This window comes from Porites lutea, chromosome 3 (assembly GCF_958299795.1).
Source record: "Porites lutea chromosome 3, jaPorLute2.1, whole genome shotgun sequence".
Taxonomy (NCBI): Eukaryota; Metazoa; Cnidaria; class Anthozoa; order Scleractinia; family Poritidae; genus Porites; species Porites lutea.
This window is the reverse complement of record NC_133203.1, coordinates 20,485,946-20,498,168: the sequence shown is the minus strand read 5'-3', so window position 1 is coordinate 20,498,168 and position 12,223 is coordinate 20,485,946. Positions and strand designations below refer to the sequence as shown.

Here is a 12,223-nt window from a genome sequence, read left to right as displayed (position 1 = left end):
AGCCCCAATAACAATAGAGGATCTGTGTTGGTTTTGAGTGACCCGAAAAACAGAACCTACCCAATCCATGCAAGTTTGGGATAAACATTGATTTAAAGGTCTCTTTACAATTCCTGACCGCTGGTCAAGGGGTGGCTCAGGCTCTGCAATTCTAATCGAGACCATCTTGGAAAGATGAAGCACAGTAGAGTTGAGCAGTGTAAACATGGGAAATATCCATCTGCACCAGAGTTGTAGTCTTATCCTGGAGCACTTTCTTTTATCCTTTTCAGTGGGTGTGAAGTACACATACATAACCCTCAATATTTGACCCTGGGTCTCCGAGAATGAATAATACATGTACCTTAAATTAATAAATTGTAATAATCTCAGACTTGTATTGTGTACTGACCTCGACAGGAAAAACATGATGGGCGTTCTCGCTTTTGGCATCGACGGCACATACCCCTTTAAAGTATGATGGCAAGTACTGGTCTTTACTTGGAGCTGTCCACAACTTATTGGAAGAGAACACATTTACTATTCCCTGTTGACTCGACATATCCCTCCAAGTCAATAAGCTGTAACTGTGTTCCCTTTGGAGATAGTCAAGAAAAAGGTTCCATTTGAAACTATTTTTGGCTTAAATCATCTTTCTTTTGTCTTCTTTCTTATATAATTGTTTGTTTTGTATAACAAGGAAAACCCCCAACTGGTTTTAGGGGGTTAAAGGAGTTGTTTTGCCTCAGCTGCAGTTTTGCTGCAGTTTCGAGCGTTAGCCCTTCGTCAGAGCGAATTGAGGAATTGTGGTAGGTTTATATACAGAAGAAGGAGCTACGCTATTGGTGGGAACTTGGTCACATGAAAAACAGGAATAAATTAATTGAACAACAGGTGTTTGTTGATCCGGTGGGGATTAAGGGTGCCGATTTGAAAAATGAATTTTTGCTCTAAATTTTTCAGGCTCTCTGTATTACCCAGATGTATGAAAATGCCTTAATCTCCCCGAACATTCTAAAGAACACGTTTATTTGAGGCCTTTCCCTACATCAGGGCACCGGTACTACAGACAGCCTTAAAAATCGAGAGCAAAGATTCATTTTTTAAATTCTCACCCTTAATCCCCATGGCATCAACGAACGCTTTTCATTCAATTCATTTATTTCTGTTTTTTAGGTGACCAAGTTCACTCCAATAGTGTTGCTCCTTCTTCTGTATATGAACCTTACACTACCCACACTTCCTCGATTCCCTCTGAGAAAGGATTAACGCTCGAAACGTTAGCTTTTCGTTCTTTGTACGGTGGTCAATTGACATAATCAACACCATTGAAAAACCAAATTTTTGCTTAAAAACAGACAAGTAATGAGATGATCTTTCACGATTTATGTACGTGTTTATTAGTTTATTTGACAATTTTTTTCAAATTTCTTTCTTTTAATCTTCTCTGGAATTGACTTGTGTAGTAAATGAGTAACTGCTGAATACCCTGCCACCCTACACCGATATTGTTTCCCTTGGTCAGCGTTGATTAAAGAACAAAGCAGAACACAATAGATGCCATTCTAATTCATGACATGAAATGAGTGGCAGGGTATTCAGCAGTTAAGCAAAATATTAAGTGTTAATTGTCCTTAATCTTTCGCAGGACAAAAGAAAAAAGAGAAATTTCACTACAGCATACCGGACACTGTGCACTTTCTATAAGCTAGTGAGCCAAGAAATGAAAACAAGTTAGGCTTATTTGAATGAAATGCCTTTCAAAATGTAGAAAGATGGCGCTTTTCGTTTGGGTATATCTTTCCTTGTTCTAGCGATGTTCACGTTTTTGCATCATCCAAATTAGCCAACTGACGTCTGAAACACAAAAATGTATCAAGAATATCTCTATAAATAACTGGACAATGCAACTCAAACAAGTTTGGTGCCCAAGTTGTGACCTTAATAGGCACTTTAAGCAAAAGGGTATCAGATATTTACTGCACATGCAACTCATTCCCCGATTTCATCGTTGTGCTTTCTTGCGTCAGTGGAGTCGTTTTTTATAACCATATCCTTGCAATATGAAATTCTTTAGAATTGTGTTTAAATGCAAGAACGGAAAATTGTCGTCTTGAAAATTTCGACCACATCATCCACCATTTTTTTTTTTATGTTACAATAAGTCACAAGACATCCAGAAGGCTGTCACGAAGGTTTTATGAAAACATTTAGCAATCTAAACAGTGGAAGTACAGTTTTTATCTTGAAAAGTCTTCACTTGAATGTTCACTAGTTCATGTGGGTAAAAAATTGCTTTTTAAGCAGAAGTGAATCCCAGATGTTTTCACTGTCTTCCGGCCGCCATGTTTGCCTTGTCAACTTGTTTGAAACATTTGGGTGCGTTATACCACACAGACCTGTTACTAGGCGAATAAATTATCTCTTAACCGTGTTCACGTGTCGACTGTGACCATTCCCAGCAAAACCAATTTGTTTGATGACGGCATTTCAGCCTCTGTTTCTATCATTCTATTCTTTGAATAATTTGTTTTCTTTAACAAATCCTTACTTAATTCGTCCTCAGTAAGCATTTAATGAGGTCTGTTGCAACTGTTACTGCCGTTACGTTGTAACTCACAGAGAGCACGCATGATGTCACGCACGCCTTGGCGTGCCGCCTCGCAATGTGTCACGGGAAGTCAAAATCCATGTGCGCGATGGAAAGAAATGTCTTACGGTGAAGTCGTTATTTCGGAACGTAGTTTTTACGGTTATCTTTTCTTCTTACAGCCATATAGAGGACACAAACGTACGTTTTTTAGTTCGCCCTTTTTCTAGGTTTTTACTAGGTTTTTCTGGTATTTATTGTTATTTACTTTTTGTTTTTTAGTTTTAGAAACCGTACAAATCGTACAAATCATTCAAATCGTGCAGCTCATCTTGTGGTACAAGTCTAATACAAGCTACGCAGAAGCTCAAGTACTTACTATTGTAAACGGACAAGCTTAACTATCGTTTCTATCGCAAACGTTGGTCGTAATCGTCGAATCGAGTCTTGAATTCTGTACGCGTTTCGAACTGTGTATCCCTGTGAGAGATTAAAGCAAGATCGTAGTGTTGTTTTGTTGACTTTAATGCACTCACATTCGTTTCGAAAAGTTTTGGATCTATCGTATTCTGGATTTGTGAAACTTGCCCTACGATTACTGGTGAAGTTTAAGCGAATGGTTCGCCATTTTCATCGTTTATTTGGACGTAACTGTTGTTTATAATTTGCCTGGAAGTTTTATCGTAAAGAGGTTGAAGGATTAAATTAGCGCCCAGTCCACCATGAGCGAAAACCCCACCGATGAGGGCGCTGGATCTGGAAATATTCTGAATGAAGACATTCCTGGTACTCGTGAAAGAAGATTAACAGAAAAGGGCCGAGAAGAAAAAATACGGCGACTAAAAAATGATCGAACTGCTAAACTGTCTGCTGTTTCAAAACAAAGGAACACTATTACGGGCCTAATGGAATGTGAGAATAATCTGCATTTAGTTAAATCAGGACTTGATGTACTGAACACATTATTTAGAGAATACCAAGAAGCATACGACCTCCATTATCGTGAGTTGGTTTCTGAAGAGGATCGGGACAAGGAGCTTGATTGTTACGAAAACAAGGAAAGATCCCTGTTGGAATTTAGAAAAGAGGTCGTAGAGTGGATCAGTGTGGCAGAACATCGCTTAGCAAGATAACTTGATCTGCTCTCGGAAGCAAAGTCAAGCTCATACAAAGCCTCTCATGCCAGTACTCGTTCAAGGAAATCTACAGCCAGCTCCGCGTCGTCTGCGCGAGCAAAAGAGAAACTCAGATTAGCGGAATTACAAGCTGAGAGAAAAATGTTGGAACGCAAGCAGGCATTACGAGCCGCAGATGAAGCCTTGACATTGGAAACTGAAATAGCAAAAGCTCAGGCTAGGGAAAGGGTGTATGCCAGTTTAAAAGAAGATCATGATAACCTGGAAAGTAAAGATGATACTGTGCCTGATGTCAAGCAAAATCAACTTAAGTTCATGTCTTCAACGCCTGCGGCTGCGCTGAACCCTGCTGCCCCCGAGTTTCATTCGAACATCCTGGTCAGTAGGAGCTCACCTCAAGCCAACAGCAGTACTACTGGTGGATCACAAGGAACTGTTGCATCTCCCGACGTTAAGTCCCAACCCGAGCCTCATGAAAAGTCCTTTGAAGAAGTGATGGCCATGCAGCGATAGCAAAACGAGCAAATGATTGCAACTCATCAACAGTTCGCCGCAGGAATGACTTTGCCTCAACCTGAAGTGCACAAGTTCAATGGGGATCCCATCAAATATGGAACATTTATTATAGCATTCAAAACGCAGATAGAATCTAGAACATTAAATGCAGCGGATCGCTTGTATTATTTGGAACAACATCTCGAAGGCGAACCGCGAGAACTTATCGGTGGTTGTTTGCATATGGATCCTGCGGAAGGATATAAGGAAGCAAGAAGGCTGCTTGAGAAGGAGTATGGGGATCCTTTTAAGGTTTCAATGGCTTATGTGAACAAAGCTCTTGAATGGTCTCCAATTCAGTCAGCAGATGCACCAGCTATAAAACGTTTCTCGCTTTTCTTAGTCAAATGTAAGAACGCTATGGTGAGCGTGTCCCACATGGATCAGCTAAATCATTCTACAAACATGCAGACCATTGCCAGACAGCTTCCTTTCCACCTTCAAGCGAAGTGGCGTGATCGTGCTGTTAAGTTGAAAGAGAGAGGTCTGATAGCGAACTTCAATGACCTTGTCGAGTTCGTAGTGTCTGCCGCCGAATCAGCCAACGATCCTATTTTTGGTGTACGGGCTCTAAGTGGCAGTCAAGGAAAACGCGGGGATAACGGCAAGAGAGACAATAAGAAGAAGCCCCCACCGTCGAACCAAACAAGCAGTAGTTTTGCTACCGGCACCACTTCTCCCCTTGGCTTGGACGCTGCCAAGAATGAGATTCAAGACAACACTGGTGCTAAAGCAAAAACTTGCCTATTCTGCAACAAGGCCCATGATTTAGATGATTGTGCCCAGTTCCTCAAGAAGACGATGGATGAAAGAAAGTCATTCCTTAAGGAAAAGAGGCTATGCTTTGCTTGTTACGAAACAAATCATGTGTCGAAAGGTTGTGTAAAGAGACGCACCTGTCAGAAGTGCAAGAAGCGGCAACCGACAGCACTGCACATCGATGGCTTTACGATGAATAAAGAGAATAGTGGTAACCAAGTTCAAACTGCTGACATACAGACCATAGAAATAAGCAATGGGCGCATTGATCTCTCCAGAACTGTGTGTGGGGCAAAGAACAGTAAGGAGTCCGTAGTGTTGCATGCCATCCTTCCAGTTAAAGTAAAACGGAAAGGCAGAAGAGATTCAGTCACTACATACGCATTTTACGATAATGGCAGTGGTGGTTGTTTTGCGACTGAAAGCATCAGGAAGCAACTTGGAGTGGAAGGTGTCAGGACTGTGCTGCGTCTTGCAACTATGCATGGAGAGAGTCAAGTAGAAAGCAACGTCATGGACAACCTTATTGTTACCAGTTTGAATGATGATAATCCCATCGAGTTACCTCACACGTACACAAGGGATGAAATCCCAGCCGATCATCGCCAGATCCCAACGCCTAATCTCATAAGCCACTGGGCACATCTTTGTGAGGTTACGAAAAAGATTCCTGGGTTGAACCCGCATTTAGAAATTGGACTGCTCATCGGTAGCAATTGCCCAGCCGCCCTGGAGCCGTTAGAAGTGGTACCCTGTCAAGGTGGTGGCCCATTCGCTCTCCGTCTTCGCCACGGCTGGACAGTTAGTGGACCTTTAAGAGTTGAGATCGATCAAGACAGTAAGAAAATAAAAGCATCGAATTACTGTGAGGGAAGTAGAAGTGCAAGGGGAGATCATGGCTCCAAAGACATTGCTCCAAATGTTCGAGAGGGACTTCAATGATCACGCAGTGAGCAAAGTACCAGACGAGCGCGGGCTCTCCCAAGACGACAGAAAGTTTCTGAATATGGTCGCAAAAGAGACAAAGGTTGTTAACGGCCATTATCAGACTCCTCTCCCCTTCCGACATAATGATGTCACCATGCCAAACAACAAGGAGCAGGCTGCCAGAAGAGCTAACTGGCAGAAGAAGAAGATGTTAAAGGATCCTAAGTACCGTTCTGACTATGTCACCTTTGTTAACGATGTCATCGCCAAAGGTTACGCGCGAAAGTTCCCAAGCGGATCGCTGATACCAAGGCCAGGCAAGGTGTGGTACCTACCCCACCACGGAGTTTATCATCCGAAAAAACCCGGGAAAATCCGCGTCGTATTTGACTGTAGTGCAAAGTTCCAAGGAGTGTCCCTAAATGACTGCTTACTCCAGGGGCCGGATCTTACAAATTCCCTGGTGGGAGTCTTAACCAGATTTCGTGAAGACCCTGTTGCCTTTATGGCAGACGTGGAATCTATGTTCCACCAGGTCATCGTCCCTCCTGAACAGTACGACTATCTTCGTTTTCTGTGGTGGCCAGGTGGTAATCTTGATGCCGAATTAGAAGAGTATCAAATGGTCGTACATTTATTTGGGGCAGTCTCCTCACCAAGCGTTGCTAATTTCGCCCTTAAGCAAACTGCAAGTGATAACGAAGAAGAGTATGGTACATTAGTAGCTGACACGCTGCGCAAGAACTTCTACGTAGACGATTGTTTACGTTCCGTCAGCTCAGAAAATGCTGCAGTGAAGCTGATCGAAGGCCTTTGTCAATCTTGTCCGAAGGGAGGTTTCCACCTCACCAAGTTCACTTGCAATCGTCGTGCACTCTTACTGCGTATACCTGAGAACGAGCGGTCGAAAGAAGTCAAATCTATAGCTCTTGACTGTGACAATCTTCCTGTCGAGCGTGCCCTAGGGGTACAATGGTGCGTACAGTCGGACAGTTTTGGATTTCGAATCATTGTTAATAGCAAACCGCATACAAGACGAGGAATCTTATCTACTGTATCATCTATTTACGATCCACTGGGCTTCGTTGCTCCTTTCACCCTGCTAGCAAAGAAGTTGTTGCAAGATTTATGCCGTAACAAGGATCTTGACTGGGATGACGATATCCCGGAAGACAGCCGCAGTCAGTGGATACGTTGGTGTACCGAGCTTCCAGTGTTAGAGCAATTTCACACTGATCGTTGCCATAAACCACCAGATTTTGGTCCAGTCGTTTCTAGACAGCTTCACTTGTTTTCTGACGCCAGCACGACGGGTTATGGATGTGCTGCTTACTTGCGTCTACAGAACAATGCGAATCGAGTCCATTGTTCCTTTCTGATGGGCAAGGCCCGACTTGCACCTATTAAGGCTGTAACAGTCCCACGGTTAGAATTAACCGCTGCAATCGTTTCTGTCCGTGTTGGACAAATGCTACTTGAAGAGTTAGAAGTCAGACCTGATGTCACCGTCTATCACACCGACTTGACTACGGTTCTCCGCTACATTGGAAATGAGCAGAAGAGATTCCAAGTATTCGTCGCAAATCGTGTGCAGCTGATTAGAGACTTCACAAGTCCCAACCAATGGAGATACCTAGATACCAGTGGTAACCCAGCAGACGACGCCTCAAGGGGCTTATCAGGTACCGCACTTCTCCAGCAACAACGTTGGATAAAGGGCCCACAGTTTTTATGGAAACCGGAAACAGAGTGGCCACAGCAGCCGTTTGCTGTTGGCGAAGTTCCGGACGACGACCCAGAGGTCAGAAAAGTGGTTTCTGCTGGTACCATGGTGACGGATGACTCAGTTGCCACAGTTAACAAGCTGATCGAATATCACTCAAGCTGGTATCGCCTGAAATTGTCAGTGGCCGTGTTTCTAAGAATCAAGACTGTGTTACGAAAGCGAAAGGAGGTCAAAAGACCAATAAGCCTTGAGTCAGACCCAGACTGTCAAGCCGCAAACGCAAAACCATCAAGAGCCAAAACGAGCGGAATAGTTCATCACTGCACCCCACTCACAGTGCAAGAGTTTGAAGAGGCCGAGTTCGCCATCCTCCGCTTTGTACAGTCGCAGTCTTTCAGTAAGGAGTTTGACGCTCTCAGACAAGTTAGCAGCAAAGACGGCGGAGACCAACGGGGTCGGGCAAAGCAAAAGAAAATGGTACTAAAGAAGACAAGTCCTATTGCTCGCCTAGATCCCTTCGTCCATGAAGGCCTTCTACGTGTTGGCGGCCGTCTCAGCCGGGCTGATGATCTCCCAGAAGAAACAAGACATCCTGCCATCCTGCCTCGTAAGAGCCGCGTTAGGAATTTGATCATCCAGCACGCACACGAACATTTAGCCCATGCAGGCCGCGGCCACACACTTGCTAAATTAAGGGAAAAGTACTGGATCCCAGGTGCCAATGCTGCTGTTTGTCACCTAATCGCAAACTGTGTTACCTGTCACCGCCACCGCACCCCTGTCATCGAACAGAAGATGGCTGATCTACCCAAAGACAGAGTAACTTCAGGCCCTCCATTCACGTACGTTGGGGTGGATTTTTTTGGTCCATTTATGATTAAGGAAGGCAGAAAGGAACTTAAACGCTATGGATGCCTTTTCACATGTTTGCCAAGCAGAGCAGTCCATATTGAAACTGCCAATTCTCTTGAAACGGACTCGTTCATTCAAGCACTGAGACGCTTTATTGCTCGTCGTGGACCAGTCCGAGAGATTCGTAGCGACAACGGATCGAATTTTGTAGGCGCCACTAACGAGTTGCGACAAGCAATCGATATAATGGACAATGACCTTATAGGAAGTAAGCTGCGCCAGGAGGGTACAGATTGGATTTTTAACCCGCCAAGTGCTAGCCACATGGGTGGCGTTTGGGAGCGGCAAATCCGTACAACCCGCAAGGTACTCACCGTTCTTCTTCACGAGTATGGCACCCGTTTGGATGACGAATCCTTCAGAACATTACTCTGTGAAGTCGAAGCCATCATAAACTCAAGACCTTTAACATTCGCCTCCAGTGATCCCGACGATCTCAACCCTTTAAGCCCCAGCAATCTACTAACGATGAAGACAAGTGTCATACTTCCTCCACCAGGAGTGTTTCAACGCGCGGATGTTTACATGAGGAAACGTTGGCGAAGGGTACAGTACCTGCCAAACCTTTTCTGGACACGCTGGAAGAGAGAATATCTCCTGACACTCCAGCAGCGTTCAAAGTGGAACAGCCCGAAGCGAAATGTAGCGGTCGGTGATATTGTTCTCGTAAAGGACGACAGCGCCCCTAGAAACACCTGGCCCTTGGGACGAGTTATCAAGACAGAACCAGACAAGAATGGGTTTGTGCGCAGTGTCCAGTTAAAGACCCAAACCTCAGAACTACGTCGTCCAGTTGACAAGGTTGTCCTCTTGTTAGCCAATGAAGAGCAGTCGTGCCTCGGAGATGAGTGAAGAGATGGAACAATTCAAAGGACCGAACTTTCTTAAGGAATTGCTAATCACTCGTTAAGCTTATTAAGGCCTTTTTCTTTAGTTTTCTCGAACGTTGGACTCGATATGTTAAGCATCGCTTAAGGGGTCAGGAATGTTACTGCCGTTACGTTGTAACTCACAGAGAGCACGCATGATGTCACGCACGCCTTGGCATGCTGCCTCGCAATGCGTCATGGGAAGTCAAAATCCATGTGCTTGATGGAAAGAAATGTGAAATGCTGAGGTCCAAGCAGGTCAACCTTAATGAACACTTAAACGATGGAAGACAAAGATGTGTGCTTGCCAATCGAAAATTATCTCCAATTCAAAGGCCTAATCTAACTGTGTTAAACAAGATAGGTGCCGAGTTCAATAAGCACGCTGATATAAAAGTATCAGGAGAGCAGGGCTTACGCAAGTGGTAAAACTGGAATCAAAACAAAAAGAAATCGAAGAAAAACAAGCAAACGGCAGAGCACATAAAACTTGGAAATTCCAGAAGGAAATCGAGCAGTTTATTGGTGATAAAGCAAGTGTCAGACCAGTTTTCACATTTGATTCAGACTCCATTACATCCTCAAGCACTCGTTCACAATCACCTCAAAAAATTGATGACATCTCTCACTCAGAAAATGCAAGTGATTCAGTAGGTTTGGAGGATATCAAAGGGAAAACAGCTGTTGACCCAAAATAGGGCCAAAGGAGAATGAAACGGAAAAAAAAGTCCTATTCCTCTGCTTCAGAGATTTTGGTATGTTTTAAGACAACGCAAGAAGAGAAAAAAGAATTATTTGGGAAGTGACTGAGTTGTCTGAAAGATAAAAAGTAATTTTTCACTGATGACTGTCACCATTTGTAATTTTGGAAGCAATACTTTGGCAGATTATCATTGTATTTTGCTCGCTGTTTTTTTGTATATTTTTTGTATTCACCATTTTCACATAGACAATAATGCATTTTGTTTACCCCAATAATTTTGCATAACCATTGTTTCCATTTTCCCTGGACAAAACCCACGCTGAATTTCTTTGAAAAGCAAACAGGAGAAGCGCCACTACATCCAGTTTCTAAGAGTTAAGCATAGTTGTATCCCAATTAAGTAAGTGTTTGCAGTAAGTATTGTCAAGAAAAAACCACCTATTACGGGTGGGGGTAAACCCAACACTATCTGTGTGATAAACCTCCTGGGAAAAAATACTGCCCTAAAAGTTTGAGTTAAGACAAATATTCTGTTTGCATGAAGGTTGCATACGTAGAAAAACAGCACAGGGAAGTAAAAATCTTTTCACAGTTGAGAGAATGTGGTGGGGGTTGCACAAACAAGACACTATCATTCCAGGTGGGTGTTCTGCACTCAGTTTATTATCTCATTTTCTTTTTCATTTCATTTTCTTTTCTTACTTTCTTTGCGGTGCCAGGACACTTGTACAATTATTCTTTAGAAGATTTATACCAAAGTCTTGGAAGTCTTTTCGTTTGCCTCATGTTAGGTGCAAAAAGGTGTCTCTTATTTATTGGCACTTAAATTGTCATGTAAAATTGTATTATTTTATAAATTCCCTTTGAAGCTCAACAGATGTAAGTCAGATAATTTCACTCAGTGACTTGCGTGGAATCATCCAATTTCAGGTGACTATGATTTACCTGTAACAGTTCTGTAACGTCTGTGATTAGCATTGTATTGCATGTACCAAGTGTGGAATGGGATATCATTTAATGCTTTTCCATGTCTGTGTGTGCAACTTTGTGCCAAGCAGACTCTGGTATATTTTAATGGCACAAAAGACTCTTAAGTTGCAAACAAATTTAATTATACAATAAAAATGGAGTTAGCCACGTGATAGAGCTTACCACCATGATATTGTGACCCCACAATGAAGTCACAAAAGTACTTCTATACATCGATTTCTGCTTCTTGCATCGTTGAGGAAGACTGAATTGTATAACAAGCTCGTCCAAGAACTTCTCAGGAATGATGCTTCTTGCAAAACCCAGGCACAAATACTGTTTTAAAGAATGCTGGATTTTCTCTGGCACTACTCAGCACATTGCATGCACTTAAACCCTTTTGTAACTGCATAATTTGAGGCATTCACCCTTGAAGAAGGTATTTTATGCAAATGGGCCTGCAGATCAAAATGATATTGTTAATTCAATGTATGAGTAACATATAGATTTAGCCAGGGCTAAAAGCGAAGCTCCCATTAATAAATGTATAATTTAAATCAAGCAATAAATTTGTAATCCGCAAATCAGTTAACTCAAGGGCACATTCATGTCACTTTTGAGAGAAAGGCTAAGTTATTTTAGAGTGAAACATCTTTCATCGAGTCGATAGCCTTATGTGTAAAGCCAAAAAATAGCAAACATCTTCAATCACATTCAAAAGCCATAATGGCTCTTGATCACAGTAGATTAGGCCTCGAAAGCAAATTCTTGGAAAACAAATCGGGCCGAATTTTTTTTACGTTCGACAGGTTTGAGAAAATCTTGCCAACAAATCTGGGAGTGTGTAAACCAACTTTTTATACTTTTTATACATCACATCTGAGGTGAAACAGTACTATTTATCATACAGACCTCGGATAGAATGCGGTATTTCACAATTTTTCAAGACACATTGCACTTAGTCAATATTCAGGATGATCAATCGTGCACTTTTAGCGAAACCGTTCAAAAAATTTCCAAAATCATCCGTCCGGCCAGCCGGTTCTCATTTCTAGTGCGAGCTGTCAGTGTGGTCGAGTGTTTGAATGAACTTTAATA

The 12,223-nt window shown here is 42.7% G+C and overlaps 2 protein-coding genes across 2 annotated transcripts; both read left to right on the top strand.

The window, feature by feature from the left end:
* Positions 1 to 4,230: 4,230 nt before the first annotated feature.
* Positions 4,231 to 5,961, top strand: LOC140931872 (uncharacterized). The gene has a single exon (XM_073381583.1). It carries the CDS (start codon positions 4,231 to 4,233, stop codon positions 5,959 to 5,961), a length of 1,731 nt encoding a protein of 576 aa, XP_073237684.1.
* Positions 5,962 to 6,025: 64 nt separating this feature from the next.
* On the top strand, positions 6,026 to 9,436 carry LOC140931871 (uncharacterized). Its single transcript, XM_073381582.1, has one exon. It carries the CDS (start codon positions 6,026 to 6,028, stop codon positions 9,434 to 9,436), a length of 3,411 nt encoding a protein of 1,136 aa, XP_073237683.1.
* Positions 9,437 to 12,223: the final 2,787 nt, after the last annotated feature.

What these genes read in the sequence shown, in the direction of transcription:
- LOC140931871 (XM_073381582.1), top strand. Translation starts at nt 6,026, where the DNA reads ATGGTCGCAAAAGAGACAAAGGTTGTTAACGGCCATTATCAGACTCCT.
- LOC140931872 (XM_073381583.1), top strand. Translation starts at nt 4,231, where the DNA reads ATGATTGCAACTCATCAACAGTTCGCCGCAGGAATGACTTTGCCTCAA.